Source organism: Neolamprologus brichardi, chromosome 15 (assembly GCF_056152115.1).
Source record: "Neolamprologus brichardi isolate AB-2024 chromosome 15, ASM5615211v1, whole genome shotgun sequence".
Taxonomy (NCBI): Eukaryota; Metazoa; Chordata; class Actinopteri; order Cichliformes; family Cichlidae; genus Neolamprologus; species Neolamprologus brichardi.
In genome coordinates, this window is record NC_142118.1 from 6287093 (window position 1) to 6310106 (window position 23014).

The 23014-nt window shown below is 39.6% G+C and overlaps 2 protein-coding genes across 3 annotated transcripts; both read right to left on the minus strand.

The window, feature by feature from the left end:
* Window positions 1–872: 872 nt before the first annotated feature.
* Window positions 873–6108, minus strand: fkbp6 (FKBP prolyl isomerase 6). Of its 2 annotated transcripts, none has more exons than XM_087852162.1 (9): window positions 5913–6108; window positions 3884–4001; window positions 3535–3624; window positions 3244–3446; window positions 2982–3101; window positions 2675–2872; window positions 2348–2457; window positions 1504–1604; window positions 873–1123 (listed from the first exon to the last, which is right to left on the minus strand). In XM_087852162.1, exons 1-8 carry the CDS (start codon window positions 5985–5987, stop codon window positions 1523–1525), a joined length of 996 nt encoding a protein of 331 aa, XP_087708288.1. In that variant the 5' UTR covers window positions 5988–6108; the 3' UTR covers window positions 873–1123; window positions 1504–1522. The 2 variants fall into 2 exon arrangements, with proteins under 2 accessions (XP_087708288.1, XP_087708287.1); XM_087852161.1 differs by having other exon boundaries at window positions 3229–3446.
* A 326-nt stretch (window positions 6109–6434) lies between these two features.
* On the minus strand, window positions 6435–15800 carry tmem244 (transmembrane protein 244). Its single transcript, XM_087852392.1, has 6 exons — window positions 15700–15800; window positions 12718–12803; window positions 12520–12596; window positions 7632–7757; window positions 7309–7353; window positions 6435–7098 (listed from the first exon to the last, which is right to left on the minus strand). Exons 1-6 carry the CDS (start codon window positions 15790–15792, stop codon window positions 7001–7003), a joined length of 525 nt encoding a protein of 174 aa, XP_087708518.1. The 5' UTR covers window positions 15793–15800; the 3' UTR covers window positions 6435–7000.
* Window positions 15801–23014: the final 7214 nt, after the last annotated feature.

The following is a 23014-nucleotide window of genomic DNA, read 5'->3' on the forward strand; positions in this document are numbered from 1 at the left end:
TAATTCCTTACCTGAGCCGGAGGTAGTATGTGAATCTGGAGACCATTGTTTTGTTGCCTGATTGAATTCAGTAAAGCTTTGTTTCACAAAGCACAACCTACTCACCATGTGGTGGGAGTTGATAGAATAACTGACCCACCCACACAGTGAAAATTGGATTAGCCAGAGAAGTAAATTAGATTTTTGTGCACCTCCCCACCTCTGAGGTCATGCCACCACTCAACTCGGTCTCTCCATGACTTCAGTTTTATTTATCATTCACTTACTTCCTGCTTTGTTTCTTCCCTGTATCCCTCACGCTACCTCCACTTTGAGATCACTTTCATTTGGGCCTAGAGTACTGATGGCCAAAGGCGGTACGAAGGGCATCTATAACAGTAAATCTTTCAAATAAGTTTTGAAAAATGAGATAAAATTGGTAATTTTGTAATTTTTTTTACACTCCTAATAGCTCAAATAGTCCAATATCATCACAGGTTTGTTACAAACATTGCTCAGTTATGACCCTGGTACCTGCTACACTCCAGCAGTAGTATCAGAAAGGGCACCCCATGCTGTCACTGGAGATCCTTTCTCAGGTAATTAGGTCAAGTGAAGCTCACAATTAAGCGCAAACCCTTAATGTAGCTCATCTCCCCACTCCTGTAAGCCCCCTACCCCATCTGCTTCAGTAAGAGCAAATGAATCCTGTCTGGACTGCCAGGATGGAAAAAAAAAACAAGCCCAACAGCAGTTTTAATATTAGAATTACACCCAAAAAAATCTGCCTACAACAGATTAGCTTGTGAGCTAATAAACTGAAGATGAAATTCAAGATGAGAAAACCTTAGTTTCCAGTTAGTCAACAAAGACAAACTCTTCTAGAAGTGAACATTGTATTTTTTTATTATAATCATCTCAAGATCCCAAGCAAATGCTTAATACTCCAGCAAACATGCAAGGAATATGTACAGCAGGAGACCAAAGGAGAGAAAGGGTACTAATGAGAAACATTATTTAACAAAATATCAAAACAACACTTAATTTGAGATAATTTTGAAAGAATTGAAACAATGATTACAACCCAACTCCCTTCATAAGTAGAAAACAAATTATGAAAAGAAAACATGGTGAATCTTGAAACCTGCAACAACAAACAGTGCAATAACTGAGGTCAAAGACGATTTGTCTGTGCAAATGGCAAAGACTCATGAGAGCTGTAGTTTGTGTCAGATCATACAGTTAATGTTTGGTTAAATGATGAGATCCAGATCAGTAGAAGGAAACTAACCAACAAGATTTTACTTTGAAACAGTCTAGTATTTTTTTTCATGGCTTCATTAAAAGTTATTATACAGAGTGTATTTATTATAATTTATTTGTGACGACGGATGTAGCATGTTTAAGGGAAAAGGACAGTTACTGGCACATCACACGGAAGTCATTTTAAAATATTAACCCTCCCATGGAGAGGAGATTAAAACATATGAAAACCAGACAGAATGAATGAACAGGATTTCTCACCTCTTCCTCCTGCTGGTCCTCACATTTTCACTGAGCCCTTCAGCTCTCTAAACATCTTTGAGTACAAGTCTTTCTCTTTGTCCAAGCTGTCTTTATAGCACCTGGAACAAGAAAATGACACGTGAATATCTTCCGAGTGGTTTCACAAATGTTACAAAAGACAGTTATGATCCACTATGAGGAACACCTTGCTTGTACTGGGCTGTACCTCTTTTTGCCTCGTGTGAGCTTTGTACATGGTATGATATCCTGCGGGAAGTTGTGGATTCAGATATGCTCTTCTGCACACATTGGCTGAGTAACAACTGGTTATTCGAGTTACTGTTGTCTTTTTAGCAGCTTGTAGCAGTCTGGCCAATGAGGCAGAAAACCACTGCTTACTGTTCATTTTCCCTTTTTTGGATCATTTCCTTTTAAACCTCAGAGAGGGCCGTGTGGGAAAATTCCAGTAACTCAGCAGTTTCCAAAATACTCAGATCAGCCTGTCTGGCACCAACAATCATGGCACGTTCACAGTCACCTAAATCACCTTTCTTCCCCATTCTGATGCACAGTTTAAAGTTTAGCAGGTAGTCTTGACTATGTATACATGGCAAAATCCAGTTTCTGCCATGTGATTGATTGATTAGACGTTTGATAGACCTTAACGAGCTGTTGAAGCAGTTAAACAGTGCACCTAAAAAGTGGTGGGTGAGTGGAGGCATTAATATAAAATTAATGTAATAGTCACAGTTGTGTGAACAGACAGAGGGCTCTAGGTCAGGTAGCTGTTACAGCTGCTGCGCACAGGCCAGGAGAAACAGCTGAAGCAGCATTTATTCTAAAGTCATTAAAATCATCTTACATTGTCACTTTCCTCAGAAGGTTGTTGATGTCGCTGTCAAAGGGCTTCTGTGCTTGAGCAGATGTGAGGCAACACTGAGCACTCGCATACTCATGCAGCTCCAGGTAAGCCTAAAAGAAATGCGATTAGTGTATCAAACTGCATCTTTAACTAAGTTAATATGTTGTGGGAGACTTGAAACATGAAAGTGTGAATAAAAATGATTTTGCTTCACGTTTTTCCTGTGTCATCACCCCCTTTTTTGTTTGTTTTTTTAAACCCCCCAGAGACATTGAGGATTATTAATCTGACAGTCTGGAAGACCAACAAACAAAAGCCCCGTCCTACCTGTCCGCAGCGGAAGAGAGCCTTTGTGTTGGCAGAGTCTATCTCCAAGGCTTTGTTTCCGTATTTCAGGGCTTTGTGCGGTCTTTCCAGGCGGAGCTCAGCGAGAGAAATATTCAGGTAGAGAGGAAGCAGAGCCGTCTTGATCCTCTCCTTCTCTGAATCACTCTGTGTTTCCCTGTTTCCCAGCAGCGTCATAGCCTGCAGGCAAAGCAGAAAAATATAATAAAAAAAACACTTTCACCAAGAACAACAACAACTAACAAACGTAATTAAAAATAAAAAAAAATTAACATACTTCAAAATGTACCTGTTTATAGCGATCTTTGGCATTGAAATATCGTTTCTGGTTGAAGAAACGGTTGCCAAAGCTCCGCAGTGTGTTGACAACTTCAAGAAGTGTGGACAGAGGAACGGTGTTTTGCTCCCCCTGAGGAGGAGAACAGAAATCAAAGACTGTTTCTGATCTGTGCTATAAAAGCAAAAAAGTAGAGGCTTTTAAGTATGTGTGGTAAAGATGCAGATCTGTCTGAGGTTGGTAGTACTAAACAGAGCACCTGCAGCCTCCCTACCAGACTCATTGCAATAAAGTCATCCACTTGTCCTGAGTCAAGGTAGTCGAGGATCTGAACCTCATACAGAACCACAGCTGCTGCGGGGATAAATGGAGGGCATCCCATTTCCCCGTAAGCATATTGAGGCTGGAGGAGGAACCGAGAGAACTCTCCTTTCTTCATGGTCAACAGACCCAGCTCCAGCCCGGCCAGTGTCACATCTGTTTGAAGAATGACTTTTAAAACTGGTATATTTCAGGCAGGAAAACAAAAAAACTCTCAGTTCAGCCATTGTAGAGCATTTCTCACCTCTCCCCAACTTCATCATCCGGGGGTATTTGAGGTTAGTGGTGGTTTCAAAAGGCTGATCAGAATATTCCAGGAATCCTGAGTAATGGACTGTGTGGAAGTAAAACCAGACCATCAGTGATGTAGCAGCTCAACCAGCTCACACAATTCACAAGTTATTGCCCATAAAATGTCAAATGTGACCTTCAGGGGACAGCTGGGTGCAAGGTTCATGACAATCTGAACAACACTCTACAAGAAGTAGAGATTTTTGTGAATTGTGGCTAGACAAACTAAAAATCCTGACCTCGCGTATATGATGATTTACAACTGTAAGAGGCTTTAACAAGAAACGTGTACTCATACATACTCAGTACTGAAGCGTTTTCAGGGACAGGCGGGCCCTCTCCTGGCTGTACCACCTCCTTCAGGATTCCTCCATCTCCTATGATGTCATTCATCCGCGGACGTAGCTGCTCAAAAGGACTCTACGACGGAAAGAAGATTAAATGACACTTGGCAAAAGACACACATTTTATACTCAAACACCGACCGCTGCATTCTTATGTGTGACACAAAGTTGGTATAGATTTGCTACTGAAATGTATGTGTACTTCAAGGACCAAAAATGTTCATAGTGTGAGTGTAAAAATGTTTTTGAGTTAAGTGTGATTTCATATGGAATGATTCATGACCTTCACATAACAGAATTGTGCAAATGTCTATAGCACCCTTCATTTCGTTATATTTTGTTTACAAGGAGCAAGAATTTCTCATTTTTTAAGTGGTTCCCCAGACTTTATGGAGGTCTTCAAAGGTTTTCTTTGCTGCTCTGCTATTTTACACATTTTAGTCCAGTCCTTGTACCTAACAATTTTAAAGTTATTATTTGTTTGTTTGTTTAGCCACTTAAAACTGACCAATTAATCATTCAAGCATAAAAAAGCCCCTAACTCAAGGCATGAAAATGTTGGGTATACACATAACAAACAACTGATTTTAAAATTGTATCTTTATCTTTGTTACGAGCAGTTAATCACAAGAACACGGCACGGCATAGTTGTTTTCTTTAGTTGAAAAAAATAAAATAAAAAAATAATACAACAAAAATATCCCTGTGTCCTCAAAAAAAGAAAAGTGAACAAATAGAGGAAAATAGTGGTAGACCAGGTAAGGGTCACAAAGGGCTGTACACACACACACACACACACACACACACACACACACACACACACACAAACACAAAGAGTAAAATAAATACCAATATGAAATGGCATAATAGGCAGCAAATAATGACACAATAAAATAGGCTGGTAGTTAAATATAATAATAAATAAAATTCTTACAAAAAATAAATCTTACTGCTTTTTAGCACACAGCGACAGTGAAAAAACAAAGCGTAGTTGTAGTAGGAGACAAGGCTCCGTCCCATCTAGCGTTTAGTCATTTACAATGAACAATATTGCGCCTGTAAACGAAGACAGTGAGCAGCAGTGTATTTTTAATAAGCCATTACACACCTGGAATGAAAATCAGTGACATGGTCTTATGGTCTTAGAGATTAATCCCAGTCTGACATTTTTGGTTCAAATTGGTAGGTATGTTCAAAGAAATGTCAGGAAGGAAGGAGGTAGAACAGTGAGGCTCTTGGATGTTTTATAGATGACGATCTGATTGTAATACCTCATAAAATACTAGTTAGGAAACATCTTCATTTTTCAGCATGGCAATGATCCCAAACACCCACAGTCATGGACTAGCCTCCCCAGAGCTCACAGCTCAACTTTACTGAAACAGTGTGGGCGTATCTTGATAGAGAATAGAACAAACAGCAGCCAACATCCAAAGAAGAGCTTTGACCGTCCTCCAAGAAGCCTGGAGAACTATTTCTGAAGACTACTTAAAAAATGAATAGAAAGCTTGGTTGTGTTGTTGAAAAAACGCGGTCTTACCAAATACTCACTCGTTACAATCGTGCAAACTCTGTTTTTACACGTTTCGATGAATTGCTGCAACTTTTACTAGCAAAATATGAAGAAAATTTAATAAAAACCTTTGCACAGCTATGTGTGTGAGGTATTTAGAGTAAATACTGTTGACACTAATCAGAATTCTCTTGCATGTAAAATCATTGTGTTGAACTGGCAGTGAAGTACATAACCAGCTGACACTTAAAGCTAACGGTGAACTGTACCTAATTTTACCAAGCTAGTTGTGTCATTTCAAACCTGGGCACTATTTAAAAATAATAGCCTACATAAAGAATATATGTTTTTTCTAGACTAGCTGTAATATTATATTATAGTGGTTATATTTTTTTAGCAAAAATTCAAACTTTGCTAGCATTTGGCCAGTTAGCTGAGCTAGCAACTTTCAGGCTCGCTGACACATTTACTTACCGGAGACCTCGTTTCGAGTGGCTCCTCGTCGTTTATTAGCCTCCGCAAACTCGATATTAACCCGTTCCTAGACATTTACTCGGTGGTATGAGTTAAAGCCGTTGTAAACAGCGCTGTTACAGAGATAACTCTGTAAAGCCAGTTCCCTAGTTTGTTCTGGCGCTCAGGCTTGGGTTAATTACACCACGTGACCTTGACGAGCGGCCCAAACTGTGCGCGTGTCTGCACATTTAGGTGAGCCAATGCCAACTATACACGGGGCTGGTATTACTAATCCCAAAACTGAAACTTTTAGCTTTTATAAATTCAGTTTATTTGGGAAGAGCACTGTATCATCATCAGTCTGCAAATTCCGCCCTTAACGAGCCTTTTGAACTATTGACTATTTTGAAACTGGGGTCTGTGTTGTTTTAACAGACACAAATCGTCATCCTACTTTAATTGCCCGTTGATATAAAAAAGACAGACTACAAATAGAGACACACAGATAAAAAAAGAAAAGAAACAATAAAAATATCCTTGTTCATAAAACTTTTAATTCAAATTCCAAACAGATTTTATAACAAACATTAAAGTTATTTTTGTGTAGATGTGCACTGAGTTTATTTAGACAAAACTGTGTGGCCACAGTTGAGCAACAAATTATATGTGAATATATGTAACAAATTCTGAAGCTTACACTAACATAAGAAATAATGATAATTTTTTTTTTAAAAAAAGACAAAAACTATCTATGCACACATATCAGTCAGTAGATTACAGGTAGTATATAATTCACAGTTTTTCCAACTGCAACATCTGTTGCTTTAAGCTTATGTTTAAAGTTTTAAGTGTGTAAACAAATAATACAAAACTGAAATATAATAAACTGTACAGAAAAGGTTAAAAAAAGATGTTAAATTGACAAAAGTAGGCCATTTGTATAAAGTGGGATCAGACTATTACTTGAACTGAACTAAGCTGGTAAGGAAACAAAGTCAGTCTTGTGGTTCTCTTTAGAATATGCACAGTATATATAACTTTATTGACATACTTTAGTTGCTAATACCAGTAATAACACTGTCTGCACTAAAATGCTTCATTTTTTATCAAAAATTCTGCAGTTCAGCCGGATAGACAAAGTTGCTTCTGAAAAATTTGTAGGCCATTAGCTGTCCTCCAAATATCATCATCACCAGGCCTGTACCTGTGGAGACAAGAGTTAAATGACTGCAAGAGCAGCTGAATCTGCAGGCATGATACAAGTGAGCTATAGTATGTCTAGATAGAAGAAATATAATATCTTGAAATAGATTGGAAGCTTGAAAAACAAAGTGGATATTTTTTTTGTCTTCTGCAAATGAGATTGGAGTCAGACAGAGGCACGGACAGAACAATGAAGGAGTACAAATCTTACCCAGAGCCATCCACCAGTGCTCAGCTGAAGGGAAGTCTGACATGACTGCAAAACACACCAGAATACAATTTAAATTTTGTGACAACAATTACTATCAAACTAATGAATACTGACTGTGACCTCGGGGAAAAAGATAAATATGAAAGCTTTATGCTTGGATAAATTGATTCCAGTTTAGCGGTGAACATTCAAATGAAATAGTGTCCGTGGGTTTATATGCTGAGCTGCAGCCTCTATATCCAGTTACATAACCAGCCCTCCAATCCTATCAGCTGTTCCGCTCAATTGATCCACTTTGTGTTTCTGCGTGCGTGTGTGTATACCTGCGACAGTCATTGCAATGTGGAGAAGTGTGACAGTTATGGCATAGTCCCAAACCCACTCCTCCACAATCCAGGCAAACACCAGTCCTCCCAAAATATAGGTCACTTCTGTGGAAATTACTCCGACTGCAGGAAGAAAGCAAAAAAGTGGCACATCACCTAACAGAGCTGCTTTTGCTTTAACAATAAACTGCTATGTCCAGTCACATGCGACTGTGATAATGCTGAGCCACTATAAAATGACATTTCAGACTGTTATCAGCACTCCTGATACTGAGCAGGAGCCCTTCAATCTTTTGTTCAGGTCAGGAGATTCCAGAAACAACAACCAATGAAAATCAGAGGCCTGACAGGATGAAGCTGGAGCCAGGACTGCAGCGCAGTGACACCAGAGATGTCCGGAGAGGCGTGAGGATGATCGCTGGCTGCAGGCCCAGCAGTCAAATGCTAGATGGGGACATCGAGAGGGCCAACAGGCTTAAATGTTTATTTGGAAGATTTGGCACACCGCCTTGCATTAACTAGCAATGCTGCCACCACCTCCGGACACATGTCTGGAGAAGGTCTCTGTTCCGATACCACGAGGGCCCATCCCAATGCCAGCAACTCAGCGATTGCAGTCTGGTAGCCTCTTAGTTCACACATCATGAAGGCTAACTGCTTGCAAAACACACACACACATACATACCAGGGTACACTATCAGATTCATGTTCTCTGATTTCTCCAACACCTTTAAAAAAGATGACTCCTATGTAGGTTACTGCAGTGGTGTCCTGGATCATAGATTACTTTACCAGATTTTATGAGTAATTCCCATTTTTGAGCAGGACTGGAACAACACAGTACACCGCGACCTGTTTACTTTCCTCTTTGAGCTGCAAGCTTAAGACTTAAAGTTCACAGCAGTCTTTTCTTGGATTAATGAGAAATAAATCATCTTATTTGAAGCTGACCTTTCTCTCCTAAGTAAGCCCATTTAGGAAAAATAACCTTGGTTATTTGGAGAATAATAAGAGAAACACAAGGAGTTCTTTCACTTTGTTCATTGGTCAAGTTTCATCCTTAACAACCTAAATATGCAAAAAGGACATGAGAGAAAAAAGGGTTGCATTATTCTGATTTCAGAATTTTCCTGCTTTACTATCTGGAGCTTCAATCCACCATCTGCCCGGAGTCTTTCTGTGTGGAGTTTACATGTTCACCCAATGTCTGCGTGGGTTCTCTGAGGGTACTCTCACTTTGTCCAACAGTCCAAAGTTTGTTGACAACATAACAGCGTCTATAGATAATATGTTGAAGTGCCCTAGTATTGAAATATGCATGGAAAAAATTCAATAAAGTTATGTGTAAAGAACACCAGGAACAAAAGTATAGCAAATATAAAAATAAATACATTGGTAATATAAGAAGGATTATTTTAATAAAAAGCTAGAGGATAATAAAAATAACACTAAAGGTACATGGACTATATTAAATAGTATTATTAGAAATAAACAAAAGCTAATTACCTAGACAATTTCACAGATACGGTTATTACAAAAAGAAACGACTTAACAGATTTAATGATTTTGTTGTCAGTGTGGGTCCAAATCTGGTGAAGGAAATAAAAAAAATACACTGCCTGGGGAGAACAATGTAGGTGAGAACTGTGGACTAGAAAGTCCAAATTCAATACTTCTGGAAGTTGCAGAGATTATACAAGAAAGACAGATAGTGATGACATTGATATGACTATACTGAAGAAAGTAATTCATGAAATTATGTGTCCAATTACATATATATGTAATTTATCACTCAGAACAACTAGATTAACATCTATGGTAATGATGGAGTTAGTGTAAAATATTACCGAACATATACATAATAAAAAAATATGCAGTGGGGATATTTATTGACCTGTAAGAGGCTTTTGATACTATTGACAATAAAATATTGTTACAAAAAATGGAAAGATATGATGTGAGAGGGGCCAAAAACAGCTGGTTAAAAAGTTATCTTGATGACAGACAGCAATTTGTACAAATTGGTCAGTCAAATCTGTGTGCTTGAATATTTTACCTGTGGTGTCCCACAAGGTTCAGTATTGGGTCCCAAACTATTTAATATGGCACCTGTAGAGTGAAAAACCTGTGTGCATCTATGCATGTGCATATGGATATATATAGGTATGTACAGTGGGGCAAAAAAGTATTTAGTCAGCCACCGATTGTGCAAGTTCCCCCACTTAAAATGATGACAGAGGTCAGTAATTTGCACCAGAGGTACACTGGTATCTGGGGCTCCACGCAAGATCTCATCCCGTGGGGTCAAAATGATCATGAGAACGGTGAGCAAAGATCCCAGAACCACACGGGGGGACCTGGTGAATGACCTGCAGAGAGCTGGGACCAAAGTAACAAAGGTCACCATCAGTAACACACTACAACGGCAGGAAATCAAATCCCGCAGTGCCAGACGTGTTCTGCTGCTGAAGCCAGTGCATGTCCAGGCCCGTCTGAAGTTTGCCAGAGAGCACATGGATGATACAGCAGAGGATTGGGAGAATGTCATGTGGTCAGATGAAACCAAAGTAGAACTTTTTGGTATAAACTCAACTCGTCGTGTTTGGAGGAAGAAGAATACTGAGTTGCATCCCAAGAACACCATACCTACTGTGAAGCATGGGGGTGGAAACATCATGCTATGGGGCTGTTTTTCTGCCAAGGGGACAGGACGACTGATCCGTGTTAAGGACAGAATGAATGGGGCCAAGTATCATGAGATTTTGAGCCAAAACCTCCTTCCATCAGTGAGAACTTTGAAGATGAAACGAGGCTGGGTCTTCCAACATGACAATGATCCAAAACACACCGCCCGGGCAACAAAGGAGTGGCTCCGTAAGAAGCATTTGAAAGTCCTGGAGTGGCCTAGCCAGTCTCCAGACCTCAACCCCATAGAAAATCTGTGGCGGGAGTTGAAAATCCGTGTTGCTCGGCGACAGCCCCAAAACATCACTGCTCTTGAGAAGATCTGCATGGAGGAATGGGCCAAAATACCAGCTACTGTGTGTGCAAACCTGGTAAAGACCTATAGTAAACGTTTGACCTCTGTTATTGCCAACAAAGGTTATGTTACAAAGTATTGAGTTGTATTTTTGTTATTGACCAAATACTTATTTTCCACCCTGATTTACGAATAAATTCTTTACAAATCCTACCATGTGAATTCATGGATTTTTTTTTCACATTCTGTCTCTCACAGTTGAAGTGTACCTCTGGTGCAAATTACTGACCTCTGTCATCATTTTAAGTGGGGGAACTTGCACAATCGGTGGCTGACTAAAATTTTTCTTGCCCCACTGTAAGTGTGTATTTATTTATGTATGTGTTTATATATGTATGCATTTGTATGTAGATATGTCTATTGTTACCATTTTGATTAAGAGATTATATGCAAACTTAGGGGCAGGACTGGATGATCCACTGCTTCTTTCTGCTCACCTTTTGTTTGGGTTTATAGATCATTATGTTGGGAATTTTTTATTTCAGTTTCCTGTGTTTGTTTGTTTGTTTGTTTTTTAAATTTTAATAATTTGAAAAGAAAGAAAGAAAGAAAGAAAGAAAGAAAGAAAGAAAGAAAGAAAGAACGAACGAACGAACGAACAAAAGAAAGACAGAAAGAACGAAAGAGCCCGTAGGCCTGAATGTGAGTGAAAATCTGTCTCTCTGTGTTAGCTGTGTGACAGACTGGCAGTCTGTCCAGGGTGTGCTCGCCCTATGACAGCTGTGATAGGCTCAAGCCCTTTATATATATATTTAAACACAAGAATTCACGTGTCCCTCAAATTTAACAGTTTCCTTGTCCCAAGTTCTCAGTTATGTGCGCATTATATGCAGTAATTAAATCAGAGCCACTTTCAGGTGCCCGCTTCTTCACAAGCGGTTGCCACAGTGGGTCTTTGAAGTCAGACAATTGTGAGAACAGATGGAATACACAACGTTTTCTTCTAGATCATATAATCAAAATATGGTCAATGTGTTTTATTTTGAATTAAAACATATTTATTTATTTCATTTTTAGCTTCTGAAAAACTGGAAAGGAGCTAAATTATACTGTAGGTAATTTTAATTACAGCACAAGTCATTTTAAATAGATAATTCTGTGTAAAAACGAATGACTGTAGCTACTGTCTTTCGATGAATGCTGCAATGTGCCAGAAGATGCTTTATGAGTCTCTCTGTTGGGGCAAAAGCAAACAAATATAGAAAAGGCTAGCTCGGTCTGTCGGCTGGAGCTGCATGTAGTCATGCAAAAGGAGCTGCTATCAGAACTCCCCCCTCAGCACAGTGTTCTGGTTAGTCAGAGGAGAATTATATACTAAACATGACTCACTGCAGCACTGAACGTCACAGGACATCCTTGCTTCCTTCTTGTGGCTGTCAAGTTACACAGTTCCTCCTATTTCTGATGAAGTAGTATAATTTTACAATTTCTACAGTCTTGAGCAACTGTTATGAAGCAGTTCCCCCGCAGGGGTTATTAAAGTTTTTCTGATTTCCATTCAGGCTTTAATGCACTAAAAACACTTAAAGGCTACCGATCATAGTCATTTACATCTCTTTCTGTAAAAAAACAAAACAAAGAAAACCCTATATTTTACCTTTATAGTTAAATGGAAATAGAAGTAATCTATTACCACGAAATGTGTAACTAAAGGTACTCACTGTGGAGGAGGACAGCATATGTCTCATATGTTTTGGATTTAACCTTAAAAGTAACTGATAACCTCAGAGCTGAATAAATTCAGCATTTTGTAAAATACTGGCCTCTGAAATACAGCAGAATGTAAGTAACAGAGGTCATGAAAATGATGTGCTCCTCTAGTTTTACTTCACAACTGTAACTCACCCAGGTATTTGGGGTTCTGCCATGACGGTTGGGCGGTGTAGTCGAATGGAGCCAACAAGCTGTTGATTTCATGAACCCTGAAGACGTGAAGCAAGAAAAGTTAATGACGTGAGCACGAACAATAACAAGTCTGTTGCAACCTGCTTATATGTCTCTCTTATCCCATTGGGTGTCATTATCGTGTGAGTCTGAGTTTACCTGAGCAGTCCAATGCAGAGACTGACCGCGATGTAGTAGAGAGAGTAGAAGCACACCATGCACATCAACAGATTTTGCAGAACAACCTGAGGAGGGGAGAATGAAGACTAAACCATTAAAGTTAATGAAGAAGCTATAAAACCTGCTGTAGTCCAAGTTTCCTGTCCTGAAAAAAAAATCTCTTTCTGAAGGAGCATAAAGAACAAACAGCAATTAAGATTCTGTGATGAAATACTACATATTTATAATGCTGCACCTTACTGGCAGCATTTTTGCCTCATTTCTAACTGTTTATGACAGAGAGGGCAGGACAGAAATATCAAGCGTTGTGGCTTTATTTTCACATTTTTCTGAGAAAACTCATCTGGAGATGTTTACCGGAAAAGACACGGGTTATCTGATATATTGCTTGGCTCCTGAAGCTGACAGAAAATCACTGCTCCTCTCCTCCATCTTCTTCTTACGTGACCCAGAAAACTCCTGACAGCAGACAGTCAATGAATGCTCCCTAAGGCATCCTTTTATAGATGACTGACTGCAACCTTTTCAGAAAATCAGTTATATAACACCCTAGGAGGGCTGATAACACCCCTCAGGGCTGACAGTTTGGCTTGTCAGACACAGGTAAAACTAATTACATTAAAAACTGGTTCCATTCCAGTCAGGTGTGCCGGTGCCAGCACAACGTCTCACTGGCTTGCTGGCATACTTTAATGGAATGTGATCATCGTTAATCGTATTAGTTACTGTTGTGACAAGTCAAACGTCTGCAGATAAGATGAATAACAACTTTCACTGCACTTTCGGGTAAAATAAACAGGCACTTCTGGATACATAACAGTATCCAGAAGTGGTAACAGGATACATGATGACGAGTCAAGCTGCTCATGTGTTTTTTTTGGACTCATTTCTTCATCGCCAATGATAAATGTTAGATATCCAGTATTTCCGACAGAGAAAAGTGCAGCTTTTTGCAGTTTATGCCCCCAAACTCTGGAACATCCTACCTAAAAATGTTAGAAACTCAAACTCTAGCGATAATGCCAAGAATCTGGGATTTGAGTAGGGTTTTTCATTCACTAGTAATAAATCAATCAAAATCGAGTGAGCAGTGGTGCATTTCATAATACCAGCATACAGCTGTACCTACCGCTGAGTTCATCCACATTTAGTAATCTGGCAGATACAAAGAAAATTCCTATTTTCTTCATCGATGTCATACTGCCCTTACTTTCAGTTTGATCTTTCTCTATATTTCATTCTGCCCTGTTTGTAAATATGCACTCTTTGCTGTTCTCTGTTGAATGGATCTACATCCAGAATGAAACTACGCTCTTATGTTGTTCATTACCTCAGATCTCTTTTCTCATTTAAATCTAGTAATTACACCACACAGTTTAATAAGCCTCATATATTCTCCATGTGTACACTAATGTTAGCAGAACTGCTTTCAGGTACTGCGCACCGCTCAAATAGAATGAGCTGCAAACAAGCTCCGACAGCTTCAATATCTGATGATTTTTTTATAACTCTTCCAACATTTTCTCAATTCAGTTATTATTTCTTGTTTTTGTTTAACCTTTGTTTATTGTTGTACGACTGTTTCTCTGTTCTGATCGTGTTCTTGTGTGATGTATTTTCATTTTCTGAGGTCTCCCTTGGACAAGACATTGGAAACATTTTTGTTTCTGTGACTGGCAGACTTATGTTTTAATATATAAAATGTAAGACATTTGCTGTAATAAGAAAATTGCAGCAGCATGAGTGATGCTCTGTTTTTTTTTCTTATGATTACTAAACTAACTCTCTAAAAAACATGTAAATAGGCACCTCAGGCATATACTGTTCTGTACAAAAGTCTCGTGCCACCCCTCATTTATTTATATTTTGTCAGGAAAGTGGGATGTTGGTTCAGCAATTTATTGAAAAGTGCAAAAAGAAATTGAAATATAGTATATAAGGCAAAAATAGCAATTGTACAATTCTAATGAACCTGTAAGTCAATATGACTGTTACAGTGATGCCACAATGCTTCAATAAAGTTGAGGTCTGGGCTCTAGGGAGGGCAATCCATGACTGATAGTGTGTGTTTCTCCATCCATATATGCTTTAACAGCACTGGCAGTGTGTGAGAGATTATTATGCCCCCACTTCCACTGAGATCATTTCTGATGAGGCTTTAGTAAACAGTCGATGGATCAACTGAAGGGCCAGATGCATCTCTCGTGTCCTGTTTTTTTTTTTGTTTTTTTTTTTGCTTGAATGATTCATAGCTCAGAAGGTCTTAACTGGCTCAACAAAAACAAACAAACAAAAAGAAAAATATCCATCTGACAGGTGCAAGGACTTGACTGAAAATGAAAGGCAGCCAATGTCCAAAGACAGACTTTGAAAGACCTGGAGAACTATTGCTCAACAACACTTTAAAAACAAAAAATAAAAGTAACTAACTCCTTGGAAGCAGACTATAAAGAAAAGAGGTGTGGCTCAAGACTTTGGGATGTTTAGACCTTAGATACCGTCTATGATTACGTCTCACTGTATAATTCAATGGTTTAGATCACAGCGTGAGTCTGTCCAAAACCATTAAAGTAGCTGAGCTCATGCTAATACCATTAGAGACAACTAAACACTTTGGCTAGCTGTCTGCTTGCCATCTTATTGCCATCTCCTGATTACAGATTATGTTTTAAAAGCATGACATAGAAATTAGCTTTGATTTCTAGGAATGCAAGCCTACCACCAGATGTGCAGTGCCACATACACTTATGGATTAGAAAATATGACATTATACGAAACCACTGTTAGCTAAATGTTAATTATGTGTGTAATGAGGTGCTATAATTCAAAGGATTGTCAGTAATTGTAATTTTCAGTAAGAAAATTATTACCAAGTTGGCTGAACATTTTGACCCTCCACATGCAGTAGTACTAACTGTATTCTAACCATTTTCTACGTACAGTACCAGAGTGTGTCCTTACCCAGGTATCACTGGGTGTAGTCTTGAGGGAGATGGGTCCATGGCGTTTTATGAGCGTGATTCCACAGCAGCGACAGCAGTAGTCCAACAACATGAATGGTTGCTGGTCTACATGAGAGAGGCAGCATGTGTATATCCGAGTGTGTGTGAGAGCATGTTGAGGGAAGAAAGGAAGGAGGGCTGGATTAGAAGAAATGAGATTACTACTAAGAAGACTGAGTCAATCCCAAAGCGGATGAAGACAAACATATACATGTAGTCAGCTTTGAACACTTACACGTAAGCTAGAGAAAGGATGTTGATTTTGAGACTTCAGGAAGTGCTACAGACATAAATTTATGTGACAGTGTAGTAAACTTAATTTAGCTTATCACTCACAGGCTTTCTTTATTTTTTTATTTGTGTTCAAATAATAATGCCCTTACATTATAAAGGCAGAATGGTTCACTGAATAATAAAATCACTGATGAAAATGACTGGTTGCCTCTCCCTGAGGCTGGTCTGGTCAGAGGTTTCTTCCTGTTAAAAGGGAGTTTTTCTTTCCCACGGTCGCCGAGTGCTTGCTCATAGAAGGTCGTGTGATTTTTTTTTCTTTCTAATATTGTTGGGTCTTTATAATATAATATAAATATACTCATATATTGAATGAGTGACTCTTGCTCAGTCTAAATGTGTAAATCATCCTTGAATTCGTTTTTTGGGGGTGGAGGTTGGGGAGAATATTAAAACTTTTATTCTGCAGTTTGTAATGTGAACACTGGGTGGCAGCATAGCCTCAAATGAATTTAACCAACACACACACACACACACACTGGAAGAGATGATAAGAGGCACATGCAAGGGACTGGCAGCAACAGATAAGATGCTGACCATTCATATGTATATATTTGTGGTGTGTGTCACAAATTGTTTTTCTACGTGTCTATTTTTGGCATAGAGAAGAAAAAGAAAAAAAAGAACAGATTGGGGAAATCTGGAGGGGGGACTGGGGGCTGCCAGCTGCTGACCATCCATCATCTGTCATGAACAGAAGCGAGAGTGTCAGACAGGAGACAGAGAAATGACAGCAGCTCCACGTCCTCGTATCCTCCAGAAATTACGCAGGAAACTATATTCAACTCCTCAGCGTCACAACATGCGTATCCCCCTTTGAGTGAGCGATAAAGCACATGCACGTGCGCCTTTGTGTGGAGTGTGGAGTTGACTTGGCTGCCACGGTAACCTGCATCATTGTAACCATGGTGATGGTGAGCAGGGGAGTAGGAGGGGGGGTTGCATGAAGAGTAAGGTGGGCGTCATAACTAGCTGTCCCTCTGCAAGCGGTTTGTGTGCTGGTACATTTTATTACCCTGAAGCTCTCAGGAAACTTCTCACACTCGTCTGTGCTTCTCTGCTAAACATTCAGAAATCAGCAGGATGGGAACTGAATGTGTGACTGTATTTTACCTTGAAGTTAAGGTGTTTGGATGATTGTATGTTTGTAACTGCTGTAATGAGGGCTAAAAGTAAAAAAAAAAAAATGTAATCTCCCCCGCATTCGGCAGCTGGGATTAAAAGAACAATCTGTCATTTTTGCAAAAACACACCATTTTGCTTCCTGGAAGAACATTCCAGTGAATGACAAATGGCACGCATGCTAAATATGAAACCACATTCATCAGCTTTGTTTAGAATGAGGAGGGAGATAACAGTCCACCTGCCAGCAAAGCTAAAGCTCACCGGTTAACACATTATTTACATATTGCTTTCACCAGTTAGCAACAGCATTAAAACCACTGACACGGTGATTAAATGACATTGATTATCTTGCATTAGTGGCACCTGTCAAGTGGTGGGGATATATAACACAGCAAGAGAACAGTCAGTTCTTGAAACTGATGCGTTGAAAGCAGGAAAAAATGCTCAAGCATAACAATGCGATCGATTCAACAGGGGCTACATTGTGATGGCTTAACCACTGGGCTGGAGCATCTTCAAAACTTGTCTTGCGGGGTGTGAAGTGATATTTAGTACCTATAAAAGGTGATCTAAGGAAAGACTGGTGAACAGTCATCAGGGTCATTAGTGTCCAAGGCTAATGGATGCCTTTGAGAAGAGAAGGCTGGCCTGTGAGCTGATATTTCACAGAAGATGCAGTGTAGCACAAGCTGCTGACAGTCTGAATGCTGGCTGTAGAAGAAAGCTGTCACAACACACAATGCATCACAGACTTGGAAGTATGTTTTGGTTTGCCACGGACCGATCACAGTGCCGATCCTGAACCTGGTTAACTGCTCAAAATCCTTATAATGTTTATGTGAACATCAGAACAGCACTGTAAAGTAAAGTAAAGCATCTGAAGAAGGTGGCTGATCTGGTGAGTGACTTCTCCCTCTAAATCACATGTCTCTGTGAAGTCTTTACATAGAGAAGAAATGGTTACAGGTTATGTTGAAGATAAATAGTAAGCAAACTGTCCCAGAAAGTTGATTCTGTTCACCTGGATGTAACACTTTCGGTAGAACAAGTTTTGTCACTCATCGGTCTCTTTTCTCCAACTTCATAAACAGTGCATTTGCTTGATCACTGAAACCAGCACCATTCACTAATAATGAGGTCAGTTTCATGATCCTTAATCACCAAAATGTCATGACCAATGGCCATGGGTACTGCTCACAGAGGGTTTGGGAATGATTTAGACGTCCCCTCATGTGCCCTCCTCTTGGTTCAGACATGGTTGTTTTCTGTTTTCACACAGATTGCCTCCTTGACTCTCTGCTTAAACCAGCATTCCTCCCTGTCCAGGATCTGTACATCCTCGTGATTGAAAGAGTGGCCTGTAGGTATAAATAGACTGCCAAGTCTTGACCTGACGAGTTAGTTCTTCTCCGTTGTGCCATTTGCTTCGCCGGAGGTTGCTTGGTTTCCTTGATGTATAAATCACAGAAGTCCTCCTGGCATTTAACAGCATACACCTTATTACTCTGTTTGCGTCGGAGGACCGGATCCTCAGGGTAGACCAATTTTGGGGGGTTTAAAAGCCACAGAGGCTCTGTTCTATGAAGAATATGCATCTCATCTGTTCCAATACTCCTGACATATAAGGGATCACTAAAGGTTTTCGCTCAGGCAGCAGTTGTCCTTCTTCTCTCCTGAATTGCCCGGGGCTTTCTTTAGGTGCCTTCCCAACGTTAACAAATGCCCAGCTGGGATAACCACATTTACTCAGGGCCTTCTTGATATGTTTTTCTGCTTCCCTGGTCGCTGTATCTGTGTGGATGGTGTTCGCTCTCAGTTTGTGCTCCAAGTGGATAATGAGAGTCAAACCTTAAATACTGATCCGTATGTGCTGTTTTACGGTACACATCAACTTTTAAATGTTCCGGATTACTGATGGAAATCTCACAGTCTAAGAAGGCTAGCCTGTCATTTTTAATATCCTCCCTGATGAACGTGATGTGTTTATCCACCGAGTTATCTGCAAACCTCAACCAAAGGCTCAGTGGTCTTCCAAGATACGATAACAGAGCCCTGTTTTCCACATCTTCCATATACAAACTGGCCACATTGGGTGAAATTGCACATGTTTCTCTCTGCAATGTTTCTGTCATTACTGTTTAAAGGTTGGGCAAACCTGCAGTCAGCTGAGACTGAAGAAGTCCGTTGGATGAGTGACGAAGCATTTCTTATTCTTTACGTTTACCCTTTGCTTTTCTTTTATATGACCTTTTTCACACAAAAATTGTTCACATATAACTTGGCGAGCACAATAAAGAGGGGACTTAATGCAATCAAGCAGGCATCACCTGAAAGGATCTACTGCTGAAGTCTTAATTATAGAGACATTATTACTTTTATCAGTTATTTCTAAGACTTGGAGAAGAATTGAGGTAGCTGTCAATCATCTTAATCTAACCCTGAGCTGAGAAGTCAATGAGAATATCTATCAAGTTGATCTATTCATTTTGACAGTGTATCACTTGTTGCACTGTGTGAGAGACAAAAGCATCACTGCCATGAGTTAAGACTTGTCTTTGACTTTCAGAAAGCCTCAATGGCAATTCATTCATCCATTTTCTTAACTGCTTATCCAGTTTAGGGTTGTTAGGAAGGGATAGAAGCTATCCCAGCTGCCATAGGGTGAAAGGCCAGGTCCACCCTGGACAAGTCGCCAGCCTACCAAGCTCGGATGATCTGATATCGTCGTGTTGGTGTTGTTCCCAGATCATCATGAAAATGTTGTTCCAGGTTCAACATTGCAAGTGACCAATCACATTGTTGTGACGTTATTCTTTTGCGCACCAACCCATTCGTGCATTTATGAAATTCCAATGTTGCAAGGACAATATCAATTCTGCTTAGCGTTTATTAAAGGGTTAGGGTCAGGGTTAGGGTCAGGGTTAGGGTCCGTTGATCGGCGGACAAAGGCGGTTTCTCGCAGCTTAAGTACAGTTTTTTGTTTTACGGCGGTTTTTCCCGAAGTCGCAAAAGTATGACATCACAACATTCTGATTGGTCACTTGCAATGTTTATCCTGGAACAACCTTTAGTATGATGATCTGGGAACAACACCAACACGAGGATATCAGATCGTGCACCAAGCTCACAGGTCAGGGAAATATATAACAAATTAAATCATGTGACAATGAATCGGTGTTTCGGCCCAACTCAGCTCAGGCTATCAGTGGTGACATAAGCACAGTAAAACCTTTGAAGCCCAAAGGCATTTAGATGCATTTCAAGGCATTATGAATTATTAAGCCGGCACTAAAACTAAAACCTCAAAAGGCAAACAACAGGATGTTCTCTTACAAAATGTAGCAAACCGTAAAGCTGGTCGCCTTTGCTTGTGATCCAGTCGTAACAAATGAAACAGCAGCTCCAGACCTGATATGATACGAGTGTGAAAAATGGGAGCGATGACTCAGTTCAGCAGCGTGCTCCTGCAACCAAAGGGACTGTTTACACCACATGAGTGAGCTTAAACAATCTGTGCTGCATCCACCGAGGAACCGAGATGAACATGCTGCGTCTCAGCTTTTTGTCCCGCTCTGTTTTTAAGGTCTCTGAAAATCATTTCAAAACAGAGGGAGGGACACTCATGAGCTCACTTGGGCTCATTGACCTACATGTCAATATGCTCTATGTGGGAGCCGAGAGGCTGTAATATCCACGCTGTGTGTCTGAATGGCACATAACGACACACAGACGTGGTTTGCATCTTAATTTGTTTAAGATAAACACACAGCAGGAGGAAAGAGAGGAAAGCATGAACAAACGATCAGTCAATAATGGGGAAAAAATCATTAGTGGCTGCTTTAAATCATTTGTCAGCTTGTTTCTTTCTCCTTTAGCCAATCCTCCAATCATGGCTATGAAATGATCTGTGAATACTGTCCTCTGGCTTCCAGCTCCCTCGCTGTCTGTCAATCTTTATTTCATCCTTGCAAATATCCTCATTTGAAATGATAAACAGTGAAGGGAATTTGAAAAATTCTCTGCTGTATTTCTTTCTCTTCTTCCCTCTACCTCTCCTTCATCAACATTTTCTCTCCACCCCCTTTTTCCAAATCTCCTCTCCTCTCAATTACATTTTCCCATTAATTATTTAGCTGCAGACTCTCGTCCACAGCTGCTTACAATAAGTGTAACACCAAAAAGTCAACACATTTTGTAAATCACATAATCTCAAGAGGGCTTGTAAACAAGAAGTGCACCGGTAAACAATGTAAGGCTTTGTTTTTCCCCTCTAACTCCCACGCTCTCCCAACATCTTCTTCTGGTTCTCGCTGGCCCTCTACAGTATGTTTTCCTTTCAGTCCGTTATGGAATGTAAACAGAGCAACTGACTGACCACAGTGTCGGAGATGAGGCTTCATGGATAACTGTGGATATCGCCTGGAGCATGTATCGGTTTGTATTTCCAGATGAGAGTTTTTATAGGATCCAGATGTTTCCACAAAAAAATCAGATAAAGCTGCAAAGCTGCGTGTTGGAGGATTTAAATAGGCCACGTCTGTCACTGGGAGGGTGTATGTGCATGTGGCACAAGAAAACGCTATGAGCTGTCGTTCATAATTAGTGAATTTATGGTTAACTGGGCCCTGTTTAAACTTTTTACTGCTAATAAGCAACTAAACGATAATGTTTACTGACTGGTTAACAGACGGTTTACAAAGACTGTCGGGATGTTACTGCTGATTTGTAACTGCTTACAAAATTTGTAAATGGTTAATAAATACAGTTTAGTGCATTCACATACATCATTTATATATTATATTCTATTTAAGATTAAGATTACACATACTCAAAATCTAGATTCTGTACAAAAGTCTTAATCCAACCCCCAATTTGTTATGTTTTGCTAGGAAATGTGAAATAGATGGAGCAAATTATTGAAATAGGTAAAAACACACTAAAATATAGTATATAAAGAAAAAAAGATTTCTATTCTAACAAGCTTCAAAGTCAGTATTTGGTATGATAACCTTTATTCTTCAACACAGCCTGAACTCTCTTAGGCAGATTACTTGTCATTTCTTTAAGTAGCCTCCAGAAATAGTTCTCCAGGCTCCCTGAAGGAACTTCAAAGCCCTTATTTGGATGTTGACTCCCTTTTGTTTCATTGTCTGTCCCACACTGCTTCAATAATAAATAGTCCAGGCTCCGGGGAAGCCAATCCATGATCAATTATGTTCTATTGTGGATTTTTCTATCAGGTATGCTTTTCACTACATTAGCAGTGTATTAAGATGCTTTCCAGATGGTTTTGCATGGTGGATCAAAACCTGATGGTACTTTTCTGCAGTCATAATTCCATCAATTTTAAAAAGATCCCCAACACCACTGACTGAAATACAGCCCCAAACCATGACAGAGCCTCCACAGTGTTGAACACTTAGTGTTGAACTTCTACCCTGACCTCCTCCATAAATACCAACTATGATTTGTACCACAAATTTTAAATTTGGATCCATAACACCCGTAGCTACTGATGCAATGCCCAGTTCCTTTGTAATTTCTCCTTCAGTTGTGCAATTTCGTCAAATGTTCTGAAGATTAATTGCACACATTTCTGGATAATAGTGCATTGAAAATTCCTTTGTAGGTTCAAAAAATACTCTTTGTCTGTCAAACTGAGTTATCATTGGCATTCTTTTTTTTAATCCCTAAAGATAAATATAAAAATGTTTTTTAAAAAAACAACAATGGTCGGTACATTTTCAGAAAGCCTGGAGAGCTATTGCTCAAGACTACAAGCAAGTCTGCTCCTTAGAAGCAAAATATAGAAGTATAAACAAAGTGTGGCTCAAGACTTTAAAACTGTAAAACTTTAA

Bases quoted from the DNA above. Each gene is read 5' to 3' on its own strand.
- fkbp6 (XM_087852161.1), bottom strand. From the start codon at position 5,987: ATGTCTAGGAACGGGTTAATATCGAGTTTGCGGAGGCTAATAAACGAC. The intron at 3,102-3,228 runs GTGCTCTGTTTA...TCTCCTCCTCAG, and splicing joins GTCTGGTAGGGAGGCTGCAG to GGGGAGCAAAACACCGTTCC. The intron at 1,605-2,347 runs GTAAGATGATTT...TTCTTGTTCCAG, and splicing joins CTTCTGAGGAAAGTGACAAT to GTGCTATAAAGACAGCTTGG.
- tmem244 (XM_087852392.1), bottom strand. From the start codon at position 15,792: ATGTTGTTGGACTACTGCTGTCGCTGCTGTGGAATCACGCTCATAAAA. The intron at 12,804-15,699 runs GTAAGGACACAC...TCCCCTCCTCAG, and splicing joins CTACACCCAGTGATACCTGG to GTTGTTCTGCAAAATCTGTT. The intron at 7,099-7,308 runs GTAAGATTTGTA...TTGTCTCCACAG, and splicing joins GCACTGGTGGATGGCTCTGG to GTACAGGCCTGGTGATGATG.